This window comes from Lissotriton helveticus, chromosome 12 (genome assembly GCF_964261635.1).
Source record: "Lissotriton helveticus chromosome 12, aLisHel1.1, whole genome shotgun sequence".
NCBI classification, from domain to species: Eukaryota; Metazoa; Chordata; class Amphibia; order Caudata; family Salamandridae; genus Lissotriton; species Lissotriton helveticus.
Genome location: NC_136073.1, coordinates 655,860,082 through 655,880,409, shown reverse-complemented (window position 1 = coordinate 655,880,409; position 20,328 = coordinate 655,860,082). Strand labels below are relative to the sequence as shown.

The 20,328-nt window shown below is 46.2% G+C and overlaps 1 protein-coding gene across 2 annotated transcripts in view; it reads right to left on the bottom strand.

Annotated features, from left to right (window-relative positions):
* Positions 1-20,328, bottom strand: part of LOC144798246 (butyrophilin subfamily 1 member A1-like) — a 415,895-nt gene that overhangs the window by 111,572 nt on the left and 283,995 nt on the right. The window contains exon 5 of one of the 2 annotated variants that reach the window (XM_078668995.1): positions 15,060-15,080. The exons of the other annotated variant lie outside the window; for it this stretch is intronic. Coding sequence (XP_078525121.1) covers positions 15,060-15,080 — 21 coding nt within the window. The remainder of the gene's footprint in view (positions 1-15,059; positions 15,081-20,328) is intronic. 2 annotated transcript variants of the gene reach the window in all.

The following is a 20,328-nucleotide window of genomic DNA, read 5'->3' as shown; positions in this document are numbered from 1 at the left end:
CACCAAACCATGCACCCAGCGCCCATATTGCATCCCTCAGCGATCACCGTCTTTGCTTATGGCCAAGATACACCCCTGAAAATATGAGGTCGTTTCAAGACGTCCATCTCTCATGGTGATCACTCCATCACCACCAATGTGTATGTCACCGAAGATGGGCAAGGCATGTTGCTAGGATGCCGTGAGGTGGAAGATCTAGGGGTGGTGACGTTTGCCTTCGGAGTGCACCAGGAGTCAATCCAGCACCTACTAGCTGAATTCTCGGAGGTCTTTTTTTGGGAATCGGAAAATTCAAAGGCAAAGAGATTCACCTACACATCGACCCAACGGTCCAAGCGGTAGCACTACGGCATCGGCGAATAGCCTTTCACCTGCGACCCCTGGTAGAGGAGGAGCTCAAGAAGCTGGAGGCAGCTGGCATTATTGAGAGAGTGACTGGGCCCACTCCGTGGGTCTCTCCGATTGTCGTTACCCAGAAGCCCAAACAGCCTGGCACGGTGAGGATCTATGTGGACATGCGGCTACCAAATGCCGCCATCAAAAGGGAACACAACATCACCCCAACCATAGACAATCTCATTGGGGAAATGGTCGGGGACTGTTGGTTTTCCCAACTAGACTTGAGGTCAGGATACTACATGAACGTCCCGAAACATCACTACCTTCTCGACTCACGTGGGGCTACGAAGATTATACATGCTTGAGTTTCGGGGTGTCCAGTGCGGCTGAGGTCTTTCAGAACATCATACATGAGTTGATTATGGACATCCCCGGCGTCATCAACATCAGTGACGACATCATGGTCCATGCGAAAAGCATTCCGGAACACAACTCCCGCCTCACTCAAGTGCTCCGTCGATTGCGAGATGCTGGACCCACACTTCACAGGGAAAAATGTGAATTCCTGAAGAAGAAGCTGCAGTTCTTCGGCTACACGTTTTCCACGCAAGGAGTCAACCCAGATCCCGAAAAGGTCCGAGACATCAAAGATGCAGTGGCTCACACCAATGTGACTGAGGTCCGTAGCTTCCTCGGCATGGTGAACTATTGTGGGAGGTTCATTCGAGACCTCACCAACCTTACGCTACCACTGAGAGAGCTTATGAAGGACTCCACCCTGTGGAAGTGGGGCCCCGACCAAGCCAAAGCTTTTAAAGAAATCATTAATGCGCTTTCAGAAGCGACCACGCTTGCCTTCTTAGACCCTGGAAAGATTACCCAAATAGCGGTGGATGCTGGTCCCATGGGCTTAGGGGCAGTACTGCTGCAGAGACGACGCCAGGATGATGACTGGACACCTGTGGCATTTGCAAGCAGGTCCTTCATTGAAACCGAACAGCGATATTCTCAAATTAAGAAAGAAGCCATTGCCATTTATTGGGGGTGACGTAACTTTCACCTATATGTCTATGGCAAGCCGTTTGTGGTAGCGACAGATCACAAACCTCTAGTGGCTCTTTTTTCCGGGACATCCACCAAACCACCTCCTCGGATTGAGAAATGGATGTTGCAGCTACAAAATTACAACTGTAGGCTGGAGTACCAACCAGGGTCCCGGAACCCCGCTGGCTACTTGTCGCGGCACCCCAGAGCAGCCACGGCAAGGGAAATGGAAGATGCGGCAGACACAGAAGAATATGTCCGGTGCGTCACCGCTCGTTCCTGCCCTTTTCCTCTCTCCATGGACGCACTCCGCGAAGCGACAACCCTAGACAATTGCTTGCAAAGGGCCAAGGCGGCTCTACGAAGCGGCAACTGGCACAAGGCCAAAGAATAATGGAAGATCCTGACAGCTAATGCTCAGCACATCATGGACAGCCTGTACCACGTACGAGATAAACTCACTGAGGACACTACGGGGTGCTTAGTGAGAGGACACCATCTGGTGATCCCCACGTCCCTAACGAACAGGGTTGTCCAGCTTGCTTACATTGGGCCCAAAGGCATGGTAAAGACTAAGTCCTGACTTCGAACCAAGGTGTGGTTCCCGCTAATGGACAACTGGTGGAAGCCACTGTACGCTCGTGCCCTTCCTGTCAAGTGACTGGAGAAGCACCTCGCCCCGCTCCACTTATTGCGGATCCCAGGCCAAGGTCTCCATGGTCCTGCGTCAGCCTAGATTTTGGCAGTCTTCCTGACGGCCGTCACACGTTTGTGGCTATCGAGGATCATTCAAAGTACCCGGAGGTCGAAATCATAACAGCCCCGAGTGCTACTGAAGTAATCCCGAAGTTTAAAAAAATTATGGCGGCTCATGGACTCATACAGGAGCTGTGAACAGATAATGAAGTACTGGGTTTTCTGGACCCAGCGGTGCCAGGGGACACACCCAAAGACTTCGGATTCTCCTGTCTCAGACTACAGAAACGCAGAAACTTCTTGGTGACGTCAAAGATCGAATTTATTGGCTGCAACCAGTAACAGGTATCCTAGAAGTACAACACAGTGTATGTTCTCAGGAGACTGCTCAATTTTTACAAAACTAGTCGTCCCTTTTATACCAAATAATATGCTTCAGGCGAACATTCCTTATTTTACATTTGACCATTCACATATTTTCACGACAAAGCAAATGCAGCATCATGATGACAAGCTCATTTTTCAGTTTGTCCAGCCCATAACCAATTATTAGTCAAACCCACCATTCTTCATCAGGTAGATCGAACGGACCCCTAATAAAAATGGGCACCTCCTCATCGTAAACAGGTCATAAAGAAAGAAGCAGAGACAGGTGTGAGTAAGATAAGACATAGCTGTGTGTAATAAAAAGGTTTATGATGTCTTGTGGCTGATCAGTAATCTTGATCAGCTACTGGGAAAGGAACTGGCTTAACAAGTTTGGCTTCAGGCAAGGGGGTCGCTTGCTCAGGTCATTCAGAAGTCAGCTAAAGTGTAGGTGTGCTTGGAGACTCGTCCGGCCACTGTCATCGGCCTATGTGAGGGCAACCAAAAAATGGCTGCCGTATACAAAATGGAACCCGAGGGTTCAGAACGGAATCCCTGATTTCATGGCGATCTCGTCACTCGAACATGACGAAAATACTCGTGCATCTTACACTCGCCATTTTCGGTCTGCTGTTACCAAAATCGTCATGATACGATGACTGAACTGACACAGGTGCAGAATTTCAGTACCACAGACCCTCCTTTTGCCCTTAGATAGGCAATAACCTACACTCACGCTAATCTGAGTCTAGGTCTATATTCATAAAATCATTGAGATGTTGCTGTAGCATCATCCTATTACTTAGCTCGTCTCTCGATACAGGTTTCCTTACACATGATGTAGCACAGAGGCCACATATAGTAGGAGCACATTGTACGCACAGACAGAACAGGAAAAGAATGGCTAAGATCATCCCAATGACCATCAGAATTTTCCATCCCCAGGCGGATAACAGTTCCCAGAGCCACCCCATCAACGACCAATCTCCTTGATCCACATGTATAGATTCGGAGATTTTATGTAGTTTGAAAATGGCCTGGTACACTGTCGAAGCATTATCTGGAATGAAAACACAGCAACTTGGTTGGATCACTTTACACACCCCACCTCGATCTGCAAGTATGACATCTAACACAACTCTGTTTTGGAGAGTCATAAGACGATCCGACTGGAGCTCAGCAGTCAAGTTACTAAGGGCACCGGCAGTTTCAACTACGGTGGACTCAACCACCCTCCTTAATTGCCTTATGTTCCTGCTGTTAACCATAGGTCCCCAAAACGGCAGAGAACCCTTCAAGAAGTCTCCCAATTCTTGTCCTGCAGTGTCTTCCTTACTGAGGACACCTCTAACTACCCTTGTCTTGTGGTAATCTGCCGCAGCTGTGTAGGTGGGAGGCAACAGGAACGAAACAAAACATGTGCCCGAGAAGTCAGGGGGCAACCACGTGTATGCTCTATCATAGCATATGAAATAGGTACCCTTAGCTGCTAGGAACGATGGGGAAGTCTGGGACGCAAAAACATACGTCTCAGTGCAGATACTCTTTCCTTGCAGACATAGATGACCCTGATGGGGTACAATGCAAATCGGGGAGGATCTTTTTGCTCGCTGGTTCTCACTCAGACTTGCTCCATATCCGGTCAAGTTCCATCCAATATACGCTAGTGTCTCATCTTTCGGGATAGCCTCATAGGAACTAGCTCCCTTTATCATGTCGACTATTCCCTTGACTAGAGCACTATTCTTTGGATTATCCTTCGCAGAACGTAGGGGGTGGACTTCACGAGCATAGATGAACATCGTTTTGTATGCCCATACAGAACCATTGTAGCTGAATGGCAGGACCAGATAAGGGATACCTTTATCAGTAGTATGAGGCATAAGACCACACACCCAACAGTTAGTCGTGTTCACTACTATTTGGTGTTGGTGCAGAATCTGAACGAAGGAGTTATTGATAAACTCTAATCTTCTAACGGACTCATGTTCAGGTAAAGGGTGAAAAGAATGTGAGGAAACAGTAGAAAGAGGTATGGGCTGTGTAGTGGGTGCAAACGTCACTTGAAAAGAGAATAAAACATATCCTATTAAAAACATCATTTCGTTAAGCAACATGAAAATGCATAATATCAGAAAACGTTTTCTAGTCATCATTGTACACATTTTGGCTCTAAAATTCATCTCTTTGGCAGGTCTCACTCTCTCCATCTCGAAAAACTCCATCCTCTAACCTTGCTGCTCGCGGAGGTAGGGTGTTCCGTGCTAAGGAATGCGCCTGTCAGTCAAGGGAACTCCCAAGGACCAACCAGAACCGTCAACCTTGTGTCTTCGGCTTGCACTCCAAAGACTTGACGCCGCGACCCTACAGCTGAACCCGGATGGTGGTTCGAAAAACAAAAATCAAAAAAGTTTCTCAGATGAGAGCGCTGCACTTTCAAAAATATCAAAAAAGATTTATTTATTTGTCCATAGTTCTCGGCCTCAGATTATAACGGCTTTTTCCTGGTAATGTCTCATCACGAAACAACAGGTCAGGCTCAGTAGTGTCCAATCGAACTGAAGATGGCACGGCTTCTTGCAGAAGATCGTCGCTTTCGCGCTCAGAATTTGTCCCAATTAAACGTGCATTGCTAAAAGGCAGGAAACGAGGCACAGTTTCAGTTTCAGAATCAGGAATGCCCTCCTGGACCCACTGGTCGTACGGCAGAGGTAAGGGAACCCTCTTGCAGTGTACGCCGTGGATCCAGTTCTTTTTTCCTTGCACCCGCACTGCAGTTCTTGTGGACAAGAGCACCAGGTAGGGGCCGATCCAGCGTGGCTGGTCGTTCTTTGTCCGCTGGAAGTTCTTAATTAGGACCCACGTGCCAGGATCGATGATGTGCCCTGGATTTTCAGAAGCCTGAGGCAAAGTATCGTGAACCTGTTGGTGTAAAACACGCAATTTAGCCGTCAGATCATATAAGTAATCAAGCAGTACAGGGTGTTCAATCTCGCTGTATTTTGTCGGTCTCGGCACTCCCCATATGTTGGCCGGGCGACCAAACACAATTTCATAAGGACTAAGTCCCACTCGTGAATGCACAGTCATTCTTGTCGATAAAAGTGCTAATGGCAAAGCATCAGGCCATTCAAGACCAGAGCTTGCTTGTATCTTGGCCAGTTTCAGTTTTAGCGTGCCATTATAGCACTCTACTAATCCAGCTGATTGGGGGTGATTTGTAGCATGGAACTTCTGCCGGATTCCTAGCCCTTCACATACTCTCTTCATCACTTGACCCACAAATTCACTCCCATTATCACTCCATACCATTCTCGGCAAACCAAATCTGGAGAAGAATTCTTTGACAAGGGCTTTAGCTGTGGACATGGCAGTGTTATCTTTCAGGGGATATGCTTCTACCCATCTCGAAAAGGCACAAACAACAACATGTACTTATTTTAAGTTGTTGCACCTCTCCATGTGGATGAAATCTAGCTGCAAAACCTCGAACGGATACGTTGGAGGGGCAAAATGACCAGCTGGAGTTGGAGTTCACCTACCAGGGTTGTATTACAGACAAACCATGCAATTCTTGACCACATTCTCTGCACACTTAGGAATTCTAGCATTTTGCCATACTGGGGCCAACAACTTACAGATCCCTTTCACACTGATGTGAGCCATTCCATGTGCCATTGTAACTACTGCAAGCACGTATGCATTGGGTAGCAACCATCGCTGATGCTCTGACAATTCAACCCAGCAGCCATTCGAGTCTAATTTACCCGTACTCTCTCTCCACACACTCAATTCGTTCTCCGTAGCCTCAGCTTGAATAGACTTCACACTCTCTATTGTATCTTCACACATTCCAACGTCACCAATTCATCTTACAGGGGCTGCAACATACATTCGACTCATCACATATCTTGCCGTTTCTTTCGCAACTTCATCAGCAAACGCATTACCGCGACCAATATCATCGGTAACCTTCTTATGTGCACTGCATTTCACAATCGCGACTTGCAACGGCAAAGTAAGTGACTCAAGAAGCTCATTCACCAGCTGACCATGCTGTATCTTAGTTCCATGAGATGTGAGGAACCCACGTTCCTTCCACAATGGTCCGAAGCTATGAGCCACACCAAACGCATACTGGCTGTCGGTATATATGGTCACTTTCATTCCTTTTGATAATACACACGCTCTCGTAAGTGCAATCAACTCTGCTGCTTGAGCTGAATTATGTGGGATGCGTGCAGCTTCAACAATCGTATGCAAAGTCGTAACGGCATATGCTGCAGTCGTATCACCATTCGGAAGCTTGAAGCATGAACCATCCACCCATAAGGTACCATCACACTCCACAAGAGGAGTGTCCTTAAGGTCTACTCTCCCTTTCGTTTCTTCATCTGTCCTAAAAAGGCAATCATGCTGTTCAGAAACATCTGTTTCTGCTACAATCGGCAACAACGTGTCTGGATTCAACGTATTGCATCTCTTTATGTGCACATGACTTGCTAAAAGTGTCAGTTCATAACCTGACAATCGGGCACTAGTTAAGTGCTGTGTCTTGGTCCTGTTTAACAACGTATCCACTGCATGTGGAACCATCACGACCAGCGTATTATTCATCACCAAACCAGCAGACTGTCGAATAGAAACAGCTGCTGCCGCCGTGGCTCTCAAGCAACTCGGCAATGCTCTAGCTACCGGATCCAAAGTCGACGAGAAATACGCACACGGACGCTGCTTGTCCCCAAAAGACTGTGTCAACACTTACAACGCACATCCTTCTTTCTCGTGGACATACCGTGTAAACGACTTGCTGTAGTCGGGGGTACCCAACACAGGGGCCGAACACAATGCATCACGCAATTCGGAAAAACTTTTCTGACAATTTTCAGACCACGGAAGGGGATTTGGCGTATCTTTACAGGTCAATGCCACCAAAGGTTTGGCCAGCAGGGAAAAATTTGGTATCCATTGTCTGCAATATGACGTGATACCCAAGAAGCGGTAACTGCAAACACAACAATGATGGACAGAATGTGGATCAATGTCACACATTCACCCCAGTCAAAAGATCTGGGCCCATCGTTTTTCCACTCCACACCACCCAAGGTTAGACAATGGCGATATGCAAATCAGCACTGACCCTGTTGCCCCATGGGAACAGTCCAGTCCGAACTACAAAAGCCATGTCCTTCCCAGAACGGAAACAAGCATCCGAGGACCGGCCCGGTTTCGAGGTAACACCTCTCATCAGCCCGGCTAGCTTGATTCCAGTGGTGTGGAGTGTCTGGGACTCACGTCTGAGCATCCCCAGTACACTTAGAGCGGTAACTGCAAACACAACAATGATGGACAGAATGTGGATCAATGTCACACATTCACCCCAGTCAAAAGATCTGGGCCCAAATCCATCGTTTTTCCACTCCACACCACCCTGGGTTAGACAATGGCGATATGCAAATCAGCGCTGACCCTGTTGCCCCATGGGAACAGTCCAGTCCGAACTACAAAAGCCATGTCCTTCCCAGAACGGAAACAAGCATCCGAGGACCGGCCCGGTTTCGAGGTAACACCTCTCATCAGCCCGGCTAGCTTGATTCCAGTGGTGTGGAGTGTCTGGGACTCACGTCCCAGACACTCCACACCACCCAAGAAACCCAAGATACCCAAGAAAGCTCGTACTTCTCTCTGTGTAATTGGCACACTCAATTTTGCAATTGCCTGAATTCTCTCTGGGGTCAACTTTCTTACCTCCTTCGATAAGAGATGACCTAAGTAGGTCACTTCTTGTCGACAATACTGTAATTTAGAAAGAGACACTTTATGATGCAGATCAGACAAGTGACGTAACAACGACAAGGTGGCTTCTTTACAAATTTCCTCAGTATCTGCAGCGACTAGTAAATCGTCGACGTAATGAATAAGAGCAGCACCATCAGGTAAAACAATCGTATCAAGCTGTGTCTTCAAAGCCTGACTATATATTGATGGGCTCTCACAATAGTCTTGAGGAGCTCTCTTAAACCGGAAGCTTCGACCTCCTAAAGAGAAGCCGAAAATATCTCTACTCTCCTCGGCAATCGGGATGCTGAAGAAGGCATTCTTCAAATCAATCACCGAAAACCAAGTGGCTGAAGCTGGAATCATGGTTAGTAAGGCAGTGATATCAGGAACAACTGGAAACTGTGGCACAACGATTTTATTCACCTCTCTAAGATCAATCACAAACCTGTAAACAGGTGGCTGAGAGGAGTCAGTACGCTTCAGAACAGGCAGAACAGGACTATTGCAAACGTTACCTCTTGTTTCTTCAATTACATCTTTTTCAATCAAGTCATGAATGATCGCTAGCAACGCTCTTTCACCTTCACTAGAGATCTTGTATTGGGGAATGCGTGGCATTTTAACGTTCGCTTTCAACGTCACAACATATGGCGGTATTTCCAAAAGACCCACATCATTAGGACCAGTAGCCCAAATAGAATCAGGAAGAGAAAACAGTTCTGCCGGAAGTTTATCCTTCGACAAATACATTGAGGAGACCACTTTCTTACCCAGTGTAAGCTGTACTCCCGAAGGAGAACAATACAATGTCGCGTACAATCTTTTCAACAGATCCAATCCTAACAAGTTCTCACCACAACCTGTTGTCAGAATAAGGGGTGCTTCGAATTCACAAGGTCCAACAGAAAGGGACATAGGACTAGAAATCGGGTTCCTAACCGGGGCGCCAGAAAAACCTACTGAAACATTCGTCTCGCCAGACAAAGGTGCGCCAGGGAGTCTAGAGTGCATAATAGAACTCTTCGTAGCACCAGTATCCAACAGAAAAGGCTCTGACACACCTGATGTAATTACTTCAACATAAGGTCCACTCTGATCTACTGGAACTGAAACAACTCCCTCTCTTTGTCTGCGGCTGTCCTAACAATCGTCACCTTCCATATTCTCACCTTCTGCATAGTAGTCGTCAACATAGTACTGAGTCGTCCTACCAGATGCGTTATTCTGCTGATCAAAACTATTCATCGAATTTTGAGGAGGAAAGGAACGTGCGTTCTGGGGGAACCCTCCACGTCCTCTACCTCTAGGAGTTTGTGGAACACCTCGACCTCTTGCGCTAGAAACACCATTCATACGCTGTAACAACACAGGGCAGGTACTTTTAAAATAACCCTCTTCTTTGCAATATGCACACTGATTAGGGCCTACAAGAAAACGTTGTTGAGAAGGTTTGAACCTTTGCGAGTTTCTCTGAAACTGCTGAGGTTGCTGATATTCACGCTGACCACCACGAAGCGGATATGCTTGCTGTAAGAGAACCTTCATCTTTAACTCTTTAGTTTTCTTGTCTGCTCTATCCTTCTCATCTTTATCTCTATTTTCGTAGTACTGTGCTGTAGCCAATATCTGTGCTGAAGAGGAAACTGCCCACGAACTCTCTGAATCTTTCAATTTCTTACACAACTCGGGCAACAAATTGTGCACAAACTTGTCAACGAACAACCGTTGTCCACCTTCTGTACTCATGTCTTGACCACTGTGATCGATAAACGTTTCTTCAAACCTGGTGAAGAAATCAGACACAGTTTCCTCTTTCTTCTGCTTGCATGCAGACAATTTATCCCAATTTACACGCATCGCAGGCATTAAAGTCTTCATGTAAGTAACGATCTTACCAGGGAGTTCTGCTACTAAAGGCTCAGGTTTAGTGCCGCCTACTTGTCTGTCATTCGCAGCACTAATATTAGCCATGTGTCGCCTAATTCTTGCGCATGATCCGTGCGACGAACCAAACCCCATAAAGGCTGTGGAACCACATTTCCAAACAACATGTCTATATCAGCTAAATTCATAACACATGAGTCTGCGGTCTGCGATAATTCCTTATAATACCCTGCAGGATTTTTACGGGGGTCAGGTAAGGTCTGTTTAAGAGCCAATTCCTCAGCTCGCTTCCATGGAACATGTACCCAAACACGCTGAAAATGTGCTGGCACAGCTAGGGGGTTATTATTTGCACCAGCAGGTACTTCTTCCTTCCATACCGGAGTAACCTCTCTCACTGGATATTGTCACGCTTTTCTCCTAGCAGAGGGATCAGGTTCAAACAACGACCGAGTGATAGCCTCACTCCTAAATGACAACAATGTTGCAACTGCTCTCTCAACCTCGGAACCCACAATCGTGCCTTTCGCAAATTCGAACCGTACACGACACAACTCAGGTGGATTGGGTTCCAAATCATTATCCTCCAATTCTTCTCAAAGAAAAGCACACATTTTGTCAAAAACATATCTCTGCTTTGGTGCTTCCCATTGACGAAAAACATCCATAACAGACTCTAGCTCATATCTTGTGAGGTCAGTAACCCATTTATGTGCCAAATAATCCAATGTTTCCCGTTCTCTAGAATCAGGCAGTTGACTACGCAACTGTTTACGCGTTGAAACAGGGGTCATACTTGATGCCCCAAAGAAAGGAGATAGAAGACTAGCAACAGTATCAGTCATCCTCTGTCTAACAGAAGGAGAAGTCGACAAAAGAACAGGAGGAAAAACAGGATGAGACAAGGCAGACGCAGAGGCAGTATCGGAAGGAATATCGGAAGAAGTAGTCGATACAGTAGGCAAAGTCGTAGGAAATACAGATGGAGCAGGTAGCAAAGTCGGCGGCCCTTGAGGAGGCTGCGCCGTATCAGTGGGAGCCAACTGAAGAGGAGCTGGCGGTTGTGGAAGAACCTGAGGTAAAACAACCGGAGGTTGCACAACTAAAGGTTGCGGAGGTGCTGTAGCACTCTGCGCATAAGGGGGTGGCGAGCTCAGCAAATGCGACATTAAATGATCTTTCTCAAGTTCCTTTGCTGCATCCTGCTGAAGAGGCGGAAAAACTGGATAGCATTTATCAACTGCCATTTTACGTTGCCTGTGCAACTGCTCACTCGCTTGTTCTTCTACATCATCTTTATACTGCATAGCAGCTTGCATTACCGAGATACCCTTTTCTCTTTTATTCCTTTTTGCTAATTTAATTTCTTTCTGTTTGACTTCCTTTCGCCATAGGTGGAAAGAGTCAAACATTGCCGGCCGGGCTTTCTTCTTAAAAAGTCTAACCTCTAGATTATCTAAGATTTCCGTGTCAAAACTATCATATTGGGGCCATTTGAGGACACCGTCCTTCCTAGTGTATCGGATCCATACTTCATTATATGTGATGGGGCCCACACCATGCTTCACATAGAGTTCATGGGTTGGAGTTCCAATCGGAGGAACCGGACACGAGTCCTCCAATCGGGAATCCCTATTTCGGCCACAACAAAACAAATTTCCAAGTCTGCTAAGACCAGGCATCTTCGCTCACTAGTCTAGCTTCAAACTTCAAAGGATTATCAAATACGATAGTCTCGTGAATACACGAGTCCCTCGGCTTTGGTACTTGCAAGTTCCAAATCAAAGATCCCAAAGGGATACCCAAAAACTAAGGACTGGGAGACGCTCCACTCATACTTAACTGAGGTAACCAGAAGACTCGTCTATCGTTTCGCTCTACAAATCATCAAAGGGTCCAAGACAGGGCGATAGTCAGGGCAGCAGTCCTTCGTAGCCGTCGGGAAGCGGGGAACCTCGCAGCAAAGACTTTCGGACCACGACGACATACAGGGGTCGATGAAGTCGTTGGCCTTCCTCCAGAATTTTCACACGAAGCTCCTCACGAACCTCTGGCTTGGACCGGTACCGCTGAAATCGCCCAACGTTGGGCGCCAAATGAAGTACTGGGTTTTCTGGACCCAGCGGTGCCAGGGGACACACCCAAAGACTTCGGATTCTCCTGTCTCAGACTACAGAAACGCAGAAACTTCTTGATGACGTCAAAGATCGAATTTATTGGCTGCAACCAGTAACAGGTATCCTAGAAGTACAACACAGTGTATGTTCTCAGGAGACTGCTCAATTTTTACAAAACTAGTCGTCCCTTTTATACCAAATAATATGCTTCAGGCGAACATTCCTTATTTTACAGTTGACCATTCACATATTTTCACGACAAAGCAAATGCAGCATCATGATGACAAGCTCATTTTTCAGTTTGTCCAGCCCATAACCAATTATTAGTCAAACCCACCATTCTTCATCAGGTAGATCGAACGGACCCCTAATAAAAATGGGCACCTCCTCATCGTAAACAGGTCATAAAGAAAGAAGCAGAGACAGGTGTGAGTAAGATAAGACATAGCTGTGTGTAATAAAAAGGTTTATGATGTCTTGTGGCTGATCAGTAATCTTGATCAGCTACTGGGAAAGGAACTGGCTTAACAAGTTTGGCTTCAGGCAAGGGGGTCGCTTGCTCAGGTCATTCAGAAGTCAGCTAAAGTGTACGTGTGCTTGGAGACTCGTCCGGCCACTGTCATCGGCCTATGTGAGGGCAACCACAAAATGGCTGCCGTATACAAAATGGAACCCGAGGGTTCAGAACCGAATCCCTGATTTCATGGCGATCTCGTCACTCGAACATGACGAAAATACTCGTGCATCTTACACTCGCCATTTTCAGTCTGCTGTTACCAAAATCGTCATGATACGACAACTGAACTGACACAGGTGCAGAATTTCAGTACCACAATAACGGACCTCCCTTTCAAGGGCAGGAGCTAGCCACTTTTCTCAACACTCTAGGCATCTGACACCGAAGAATCACGCCCCGATTGCCCCAAGCAAATGGGGAGGTACAGATATTTATGTGAACTCTAAATATGGTAATCCGCATTGCTCATGACAAAGGTCAGTCATTAGAGCTCGCGATCTTTACTTTTCTACGAAGCTATCGACAGACTCCCCATACTACCACGGGTGTGGCGCCTGCTCATCTCCTCATGGGGCGAGTGATCACTGACTCAATTCCTCATCACCCCAGTGGCGGCCGGATGCCCCCGATGATGACAGAATCGATACTCGACGTCAGAAGGCTCACGCTCAAGTCAGTTGCCGGTGGAGAGCCAAACCCTCACAGTTCAAAAGAGGGGATTTAGTACTGCTCAGAAATCGCATCTCCAGCAGCAAGGTTCGGTTGCCTTATGAGAAAGATCCCTGGACTGTTATCAATGTTAAAGGAACTCAAATCATTGCAACCCGCAGAAGGGAATCTGTGACCTGAAATGTGTCACACTTCAAGAGGTACCACACGGAGCTGTTGGTTTCAGCGCCGGCCGGGTCTGAAATCGGTTCCAGCGAGGTGGGGTTGGCTAGTGTCAACCCTGATGTAACCATGCAGGCGCTCCCCATAGAGGACTGCGGCGAGCCCAGTGAGCACCACCAGGCTCGGCAAGACGGATCTGTGAGTGAGCCGTCAGAAAGCAGTTGTGCTCACTCCGAGACTGGTCGTGGCGAAACAACATCTGAAGCTGGAGCCGGAGAAACCCAGAGCCGGGGCCAGTCTCAACACCGACTGCTGGAGAATCCAGAACCTTCGTGCCGTTTGAGAGACTACTTAACGTAAGACTGTTCCTAGTTGCCTTTAAGTGCACTGGTTTAGTGTGTACTTACAGTTAGTAATTTAATGTTCATGGCCAGGTGCCGTGGTCTGCTATTGATATTGTTTTGATGTTTGTTGAGGAGGAATGTGGTAAAACGGGTACGCAGGAATGTACGCCAGTCAGGCTAAGCCTACGAGACTCTAGTGCAGCATACCTCCGTGTCCTGTGATTATTTAAATGCTTGAGGTCCCTAAAAGTCATCCACCTTGGTGTCGGTGCTGGCCTGTGACTCAGCCATCCACACAACACAACAGCCCTCCCCTCCCCCGCTCATCGTGGTCTTTTGCTAGCACCCCCTGCTCTTACCGGCACTGGGAGCAAACTAAGCGATCTCTCAGGCATCAAAAGCTCTAGCTACGCCACTGAGTTGTACTCTCCAGGGGCCTCATTTATGAAAAGTGACGCATCGCTGCGTGAAAACAGCGATGTGTCACTTTTCATTGCACCCTCCTTGCGACACCAATGATGCGTCATATTTACAGTATGACGCATCATTGCGCAAGGAGTTACAGATACGTCAGTATTTCTGACGTATCTGTATTGCGCAAAAGTGATGCATTGCTGGAGTGTGTCACAAAAGTGACGCAACTCCAGCAATGTGTCCTTTCACATGGGGCAAGCCCCATTTGAAAGGGCCTGCGTCACTCTTACGCCTGCTGTGAGGCAGGCCTAAGAAATTGACGCATTGGGTCCTAGAGTGGCGCAGTAAAATCTTATAGATTTCACTGCGTCCCTTCTATGACCTTTTCTTGCGTCAGAACACCCCCCTGCATACATTATACCTGACGCAGGTATAATGTAGCGCAGTGGTTTACAAAGTGACGCACCTACCTAGTTGCGTCACTTTGTAAATATGGTGCCACAAGGCACATTTTTTACGCTGCTGGTGCGTCACAAAAAGTGAGGCACCGGCGGCGTAAAAGTGACGCACGACCTCATAAATGAGGCCCCAGCTCTTAATATATATGCGGCTATATTTGCCTGCATTTACGATGCACGCACTGTAGGTGTCATATGCCAAGGGACTCTCACACTGACCTGTGTTATTTATTCACATATCTGTGCTTCACGAAACGTTTTCCCTTACCTCTTTCTTTGATAACGGTGCCTGTAGAATGAAAAAAAGATCACTTGTTACGGGGCTCGCTAATATTTGAACAACTACACCTTAAGGCACAGGCATGCAGACAGCGCAGTACCACATCACAAAATATGGAATATTGCTGAAATTAAGAAGCAGGGATCACTTAAACCGGATTGCGAGTCAATGAATCAACAAAAACAGTGAGGTTTGAATACCGATGCATTTGTAGTTCACAGTTTGCATGCAGTGACAAATTACAACTCTGCAAACCTTAACTAACAATAAAGTTGATAAACAAAAACATTCACTTTCAAACGAGCATGAAGTGCGAGTGTAAGTTGAATGTAAGCATGCAAATAGCCTTCTTTACAATTTTGAAGACATGTTTTTGAGTTACAATATGTACTTTAAACCTGTAAAAAGATGAACTCACATTTTCTCTTGGGAGTACATTTTCTCTGAGGGGCAGGGAATAGGCCCTCTGGAGTGACAAAGGTCTCGGAAATTTGGGAACACACCTTTGGATTCCTACTAGACCATAAAATCTGGGCTTGATTGATTCAGCCATTTGTCTGCATTGTAGTGAATCCTTGGGTGCTCTAGAACACCTAGCGCCGTATTACGGATAGTGCTCCAGGGGCACAATGGGCGTGTGCACCTGCCTTTTGCACCTCTGGGGCACTATGGTATCACAGACTTGATCTCAGATGCTGGTGCAGCCTTTTCTGTAATACTGATAGCGCTGGAGCACATACAGCACCTTTACTATCTTTGGAGGGTGTTCCCTCATTTGCATGGGGGCACGGCCCTATGCAAATGAGGGAATCAATTTGACTCTGTACCTGCGCTGTTTATGAATGCATGAGCTGGGGCAATCATGCCCTTAGGAGGTATATTGGCAGTGTGCCACAAAAAGTGGCGTGCTGTCAGTGCCTCCCGGAGGGCAGCCATCTGGAAAAGGGTGAAAAGGGGTCCCATGGACCCCCCAGACATCCCCCTGCAGACAGGTTCAGTTATTCACTGCACTAGCTTGCAAGGAGATCTCTCTCTCCTTTTCAAAGTACAGGCAAGTTGCCACTAGCACTGTGAAGTACGGAGCAGTTTTGAAGCAGCCCATCCGTATTTCACTGATGGGCATATTTACTAAAAAAGCACACAGCGCAGCAAACCACCTAGTTGGCTGCGTGTTAAGAAAAGGGCACGAATGTGCTGTATCTAACATGATAGGGCACATCCCTATCTTTACCATGAGCTGCCGCACAATATGCTGCCTAGCGCCAACAGAGGCGCTCTTGCACCATGGTGCAAGGGGGCCTGCACTGTAAGCAGGACTGTTTTTGCATAAAAAGTGACACCTTACTGCATAAAAACAATCCTGAGAGGCATTTTACTTTTTCTATGCATACTGCAGAATGCAGCACACATAGAAAGAGCAGGTAACAAGGAGAAATAAAGATGTTTCTCCACATTACGTCTCACCTGAGGAGGCATAGCATTTTGACGCATTCGCATGTCTACTAGTAAAGATAAATCTGGGAATGCGCCAAAATCCATGGGTGGATGCGTGGGAACACACACTCCACCCATGGAACACCTCCCTGGGGCAGGGTAACGCAACGTGGCTATTTGCGCTGCTTTGCGGTATTCTAGATTCATCAAGTCACGCAAGGCCACACAAGGTGGCCTTGCGTGGCTCGCTAAATCTAACCTAAGAATAACGTCGCTCTTGCGTCCCATTGCGTGACACAAGGACATGCAATTCTTTATTAATTAAATATGCCACTGAATGTTTTACCTTAGGGCAGCGTGCGTTCGCGGCTGCCCTGGGGGCAGCACATTCATCATAATAGGGTGAATTGTTCATGTTTGTACCCGGCACACCTGTTTAAAGGTGTGTTTTGGGGATTCTGCTCAGGAACAGAACTATGATTGGGACCCTAGAACATCAGTGGTTAGGGACTGAGGGGCATATTATCAACAGCTAGCGATATTTATCACTAAATGAGCTTAGCAAAATTTTCTATATCGCCGCGAATCGCCGGATTTTATCGCAGAGATACCGTGCTATTAGCAACGTTTATCTCCAATACGATAAAATATCTGGCGATAGCAGCGAAATGCGTGAATATCGCTGGAAATACAGCGATATTCACGCATTATCGCTAATAGGGACTTAACCTGAATATCCTCCTCCCATTGAATATACAGGCTAAAAGTAGTCTGTGCAGGCGTTAGGTTTTGGCGATATTCGCGCTTAGTGCGATTTTTTTTATCGCTACGCCTGTGTTGATAATAGGCAATAGCGATGTTAGCGACTGCTTTCAGTCGCTAACAGGTTGGGTACGACCACTTTGCATGTCATTAGGGATAAATATCGCTAACATGTAAAGCGGGCCCCAAACCGCTCGCTATCGCCTACAAGCTGTCGCTAACTGCTGTTAGCGACAGCTTGCTAATAGGGCGATAAAATTATCGCCACTTTGCGGCCGAAAACGCCCTCTAAAGCGGCGATAATCTAATTTCGCCCGCCTTGATAATATGCCCCTGAGTCACCATACCACCTCAGTACCATGAGCTTGAGTCCGACTAGCTACAGTGTCTCATTTGCCCTCCTACTCTTAACCAGAGGAACAAGTGAATTGACACCCCAAAGCACAACACTCCCGACCCCCTCAGGGATCACTCCCTTTCGCTCACACACTTGTTCTCGTCCACAACAAGATATGAAAGAGACATGAAGGAAGTTTGAAATGTTTATTTAAACTATTGTGCTCTGAAATGCAGTATACGGGTCACAATCAGAAAACAACTACCTAGCAAAAATACCGTAAGCATTGTCAATAAACTGTATATTATGAACATCCCTGTCTTATTATAAAACAGAACAGCCTAACCCACTCCCCTTCTACAGAAGCAAACTGATCATACAGCAAATCTCTGGGTTTAGCAGCGAACCCCATACCTTAGCATACACAAATGTATGTTTTACATCTCAGATAGAGCTGTGATCTTCTCTCAGGATATATGTCTGTGTGTGTGTGTTACCTTGCTGTGCATAACTATATGACAAAATTCACATGTTCATAAACAACAGCTGCATTTCTTTGTTGTGTGAAGGTGCGAGTGCCTGACCAGAAAAAAAAAACAAGGGACATTATTGTACCACCTTGTCTGCTGCTCAGACTAAATCCCAGGAAAGAACAGAACGAGAAAACAACTGTAGGTTCTGTGTGAAAATATAATGTGCCACAAAAGCAAACGTGTTTATGTAGTATCGCGTGCAAAGCTAAAGCGGCCTGTGTCATGCACAGTTAGGCTAACATAGGGAAAACTACAATGGGGATTGTATAGAACACATGACAGATCTACTGAGGTGCAAACAAAGACAGTGTACCCTATCACTAATACAGGCCCTTGTCTTTAACTCCAAACATATGCACTTTTTTATTGGAAACATATAGAACGACCAATAAATGGCATATTCATCACTAATCTTATTCTCAATCCCATAATTGTCACTCTTCGTTCTTCAGTATTGCACCTAAGCTTACACTTAGCAGATTGGACTGCTTTCTTACTTGATCTGCAACTCACAACAGGCATCAATACTATCCATTCCGCTGTGGAAAAAATTCAGGCAATGTTTTGCATCATGCATAGTGGGCTGGGGTTTGCTACATTAAAAGTGCCAGAAATATTGTAATATAATGCCAATTGTAATACTACCTCATATTGATTACTGTGGACTAGTTTAGACTTGTACCTGGAATTTCAATGTTATAATTTATCATGGGATCTCCTATGTATCTTTGCTCTTCATCACCCCAACCAAGGGGGATATTTACAAAGGAATGGTGAATTATGATATTAAGCAAGCATTGCTAGCGCCATGATCCGCCATTCTGAAAATGCAGGGATGTGCCGTATTCACTAGAATGTAGCGCACCTCTGCGTTTCCCCTAACGCTGGTGCTAAATCTAGCATAGTGAAAGGGTGTCTGCGTTGGGGGGGGAATGATTGTTTATGTGCAGGAAGGTGTCCCTTCCTGCAAATAAACAATCCAGAAAGGCAAATTGTAACTTCTACTTGTGCTGCATTGTGCAGCACACATAGAAGTTGCAAATTGTAATTTTGTTAATGATTGTTTATGTGTAGGAAGGGACAACTTCCCGCACATGAACAATACTTCATGGCGGTTTGCTGTTTCTATGTGTGCTGCACAGTAAAGCACTCATAGAAACAGCAAAAACAAGGATAAATTAAGCATGTTAAGATCAGGTTTTCCCTGGTCTTAATTTTGGAGCTGCCTCCTATTTATGCCACCCTTGTAAATAGGGGGCAGTGTCAAAATCAATGGGTGTTGCGGTGGCACGCCAACCACAACACCCATTGCCAGCCCCTTTACCGCTAAGTGTAGGGTAAAAGGGGGCCTTATTTAGAAGGCTTAATGCCGCCTTGTAAATAAGGCAAAGGATTTATCGCCAGAGTGAAGTCACAAAAAGCGTTGTTCCTGTGGCAATAAGGGTTTGTAAATATGCCCCTAAGTGCATACTTCACTTACTATCCTCTCTATCTCCCTCTCTCTCTTTCCTATGTATTTCTATTCTCAGTCATAGTCACGCTTTGTCACATGCAACACCTTTCTGAATCGGTCCGGTTGAAATTAGACTTGTCATGGTATATTATCTTCTCATATACCTGTGTATCCATCAGAATTTGTACTGTTTTATGTTCTTTCTTCAAAATCTTTAAATAATATGTCTTAAAAAAAAAAAAGAAGTGACACTTTTCCAATGCATAAATGTACACTGTATACATTTGGAACCAGCGACTGTGGGCATTTACCAATAATGTACCGCGAAACAGCCTTAGAACCCCAAAAAAAAGACTCTAAAAACTGAGGGCCTTATTTTTGACAAAATAAGACTGCGCAGTGCTGCGTTACTTTGGAAGCACAGGGATGCATCATATCTACAACGATATGACCGATCCCTTTGCTCTCCCCAGAGCTGGTGCACAATTGGCTGCCATGCGCCGGTGCTGGCACCCTTGCACCATGGTGCATGGGTCTCTGTGTTGGAGGGATGATTGCTTTTGTGCACAAAGGGACACATTCCTGCACAGACACAATCACAAGAGGTGTTTTCCTCTTTCTATGTGTGCTGCAGAATACAGCACGCATAGAAAGTAGAAATAATGAGGATAAATGAAAATGTTTCTCTTTGCGCCTCCCTACGCCTCCCCTGGGGTGGCACAGCATTCTGATGCATTT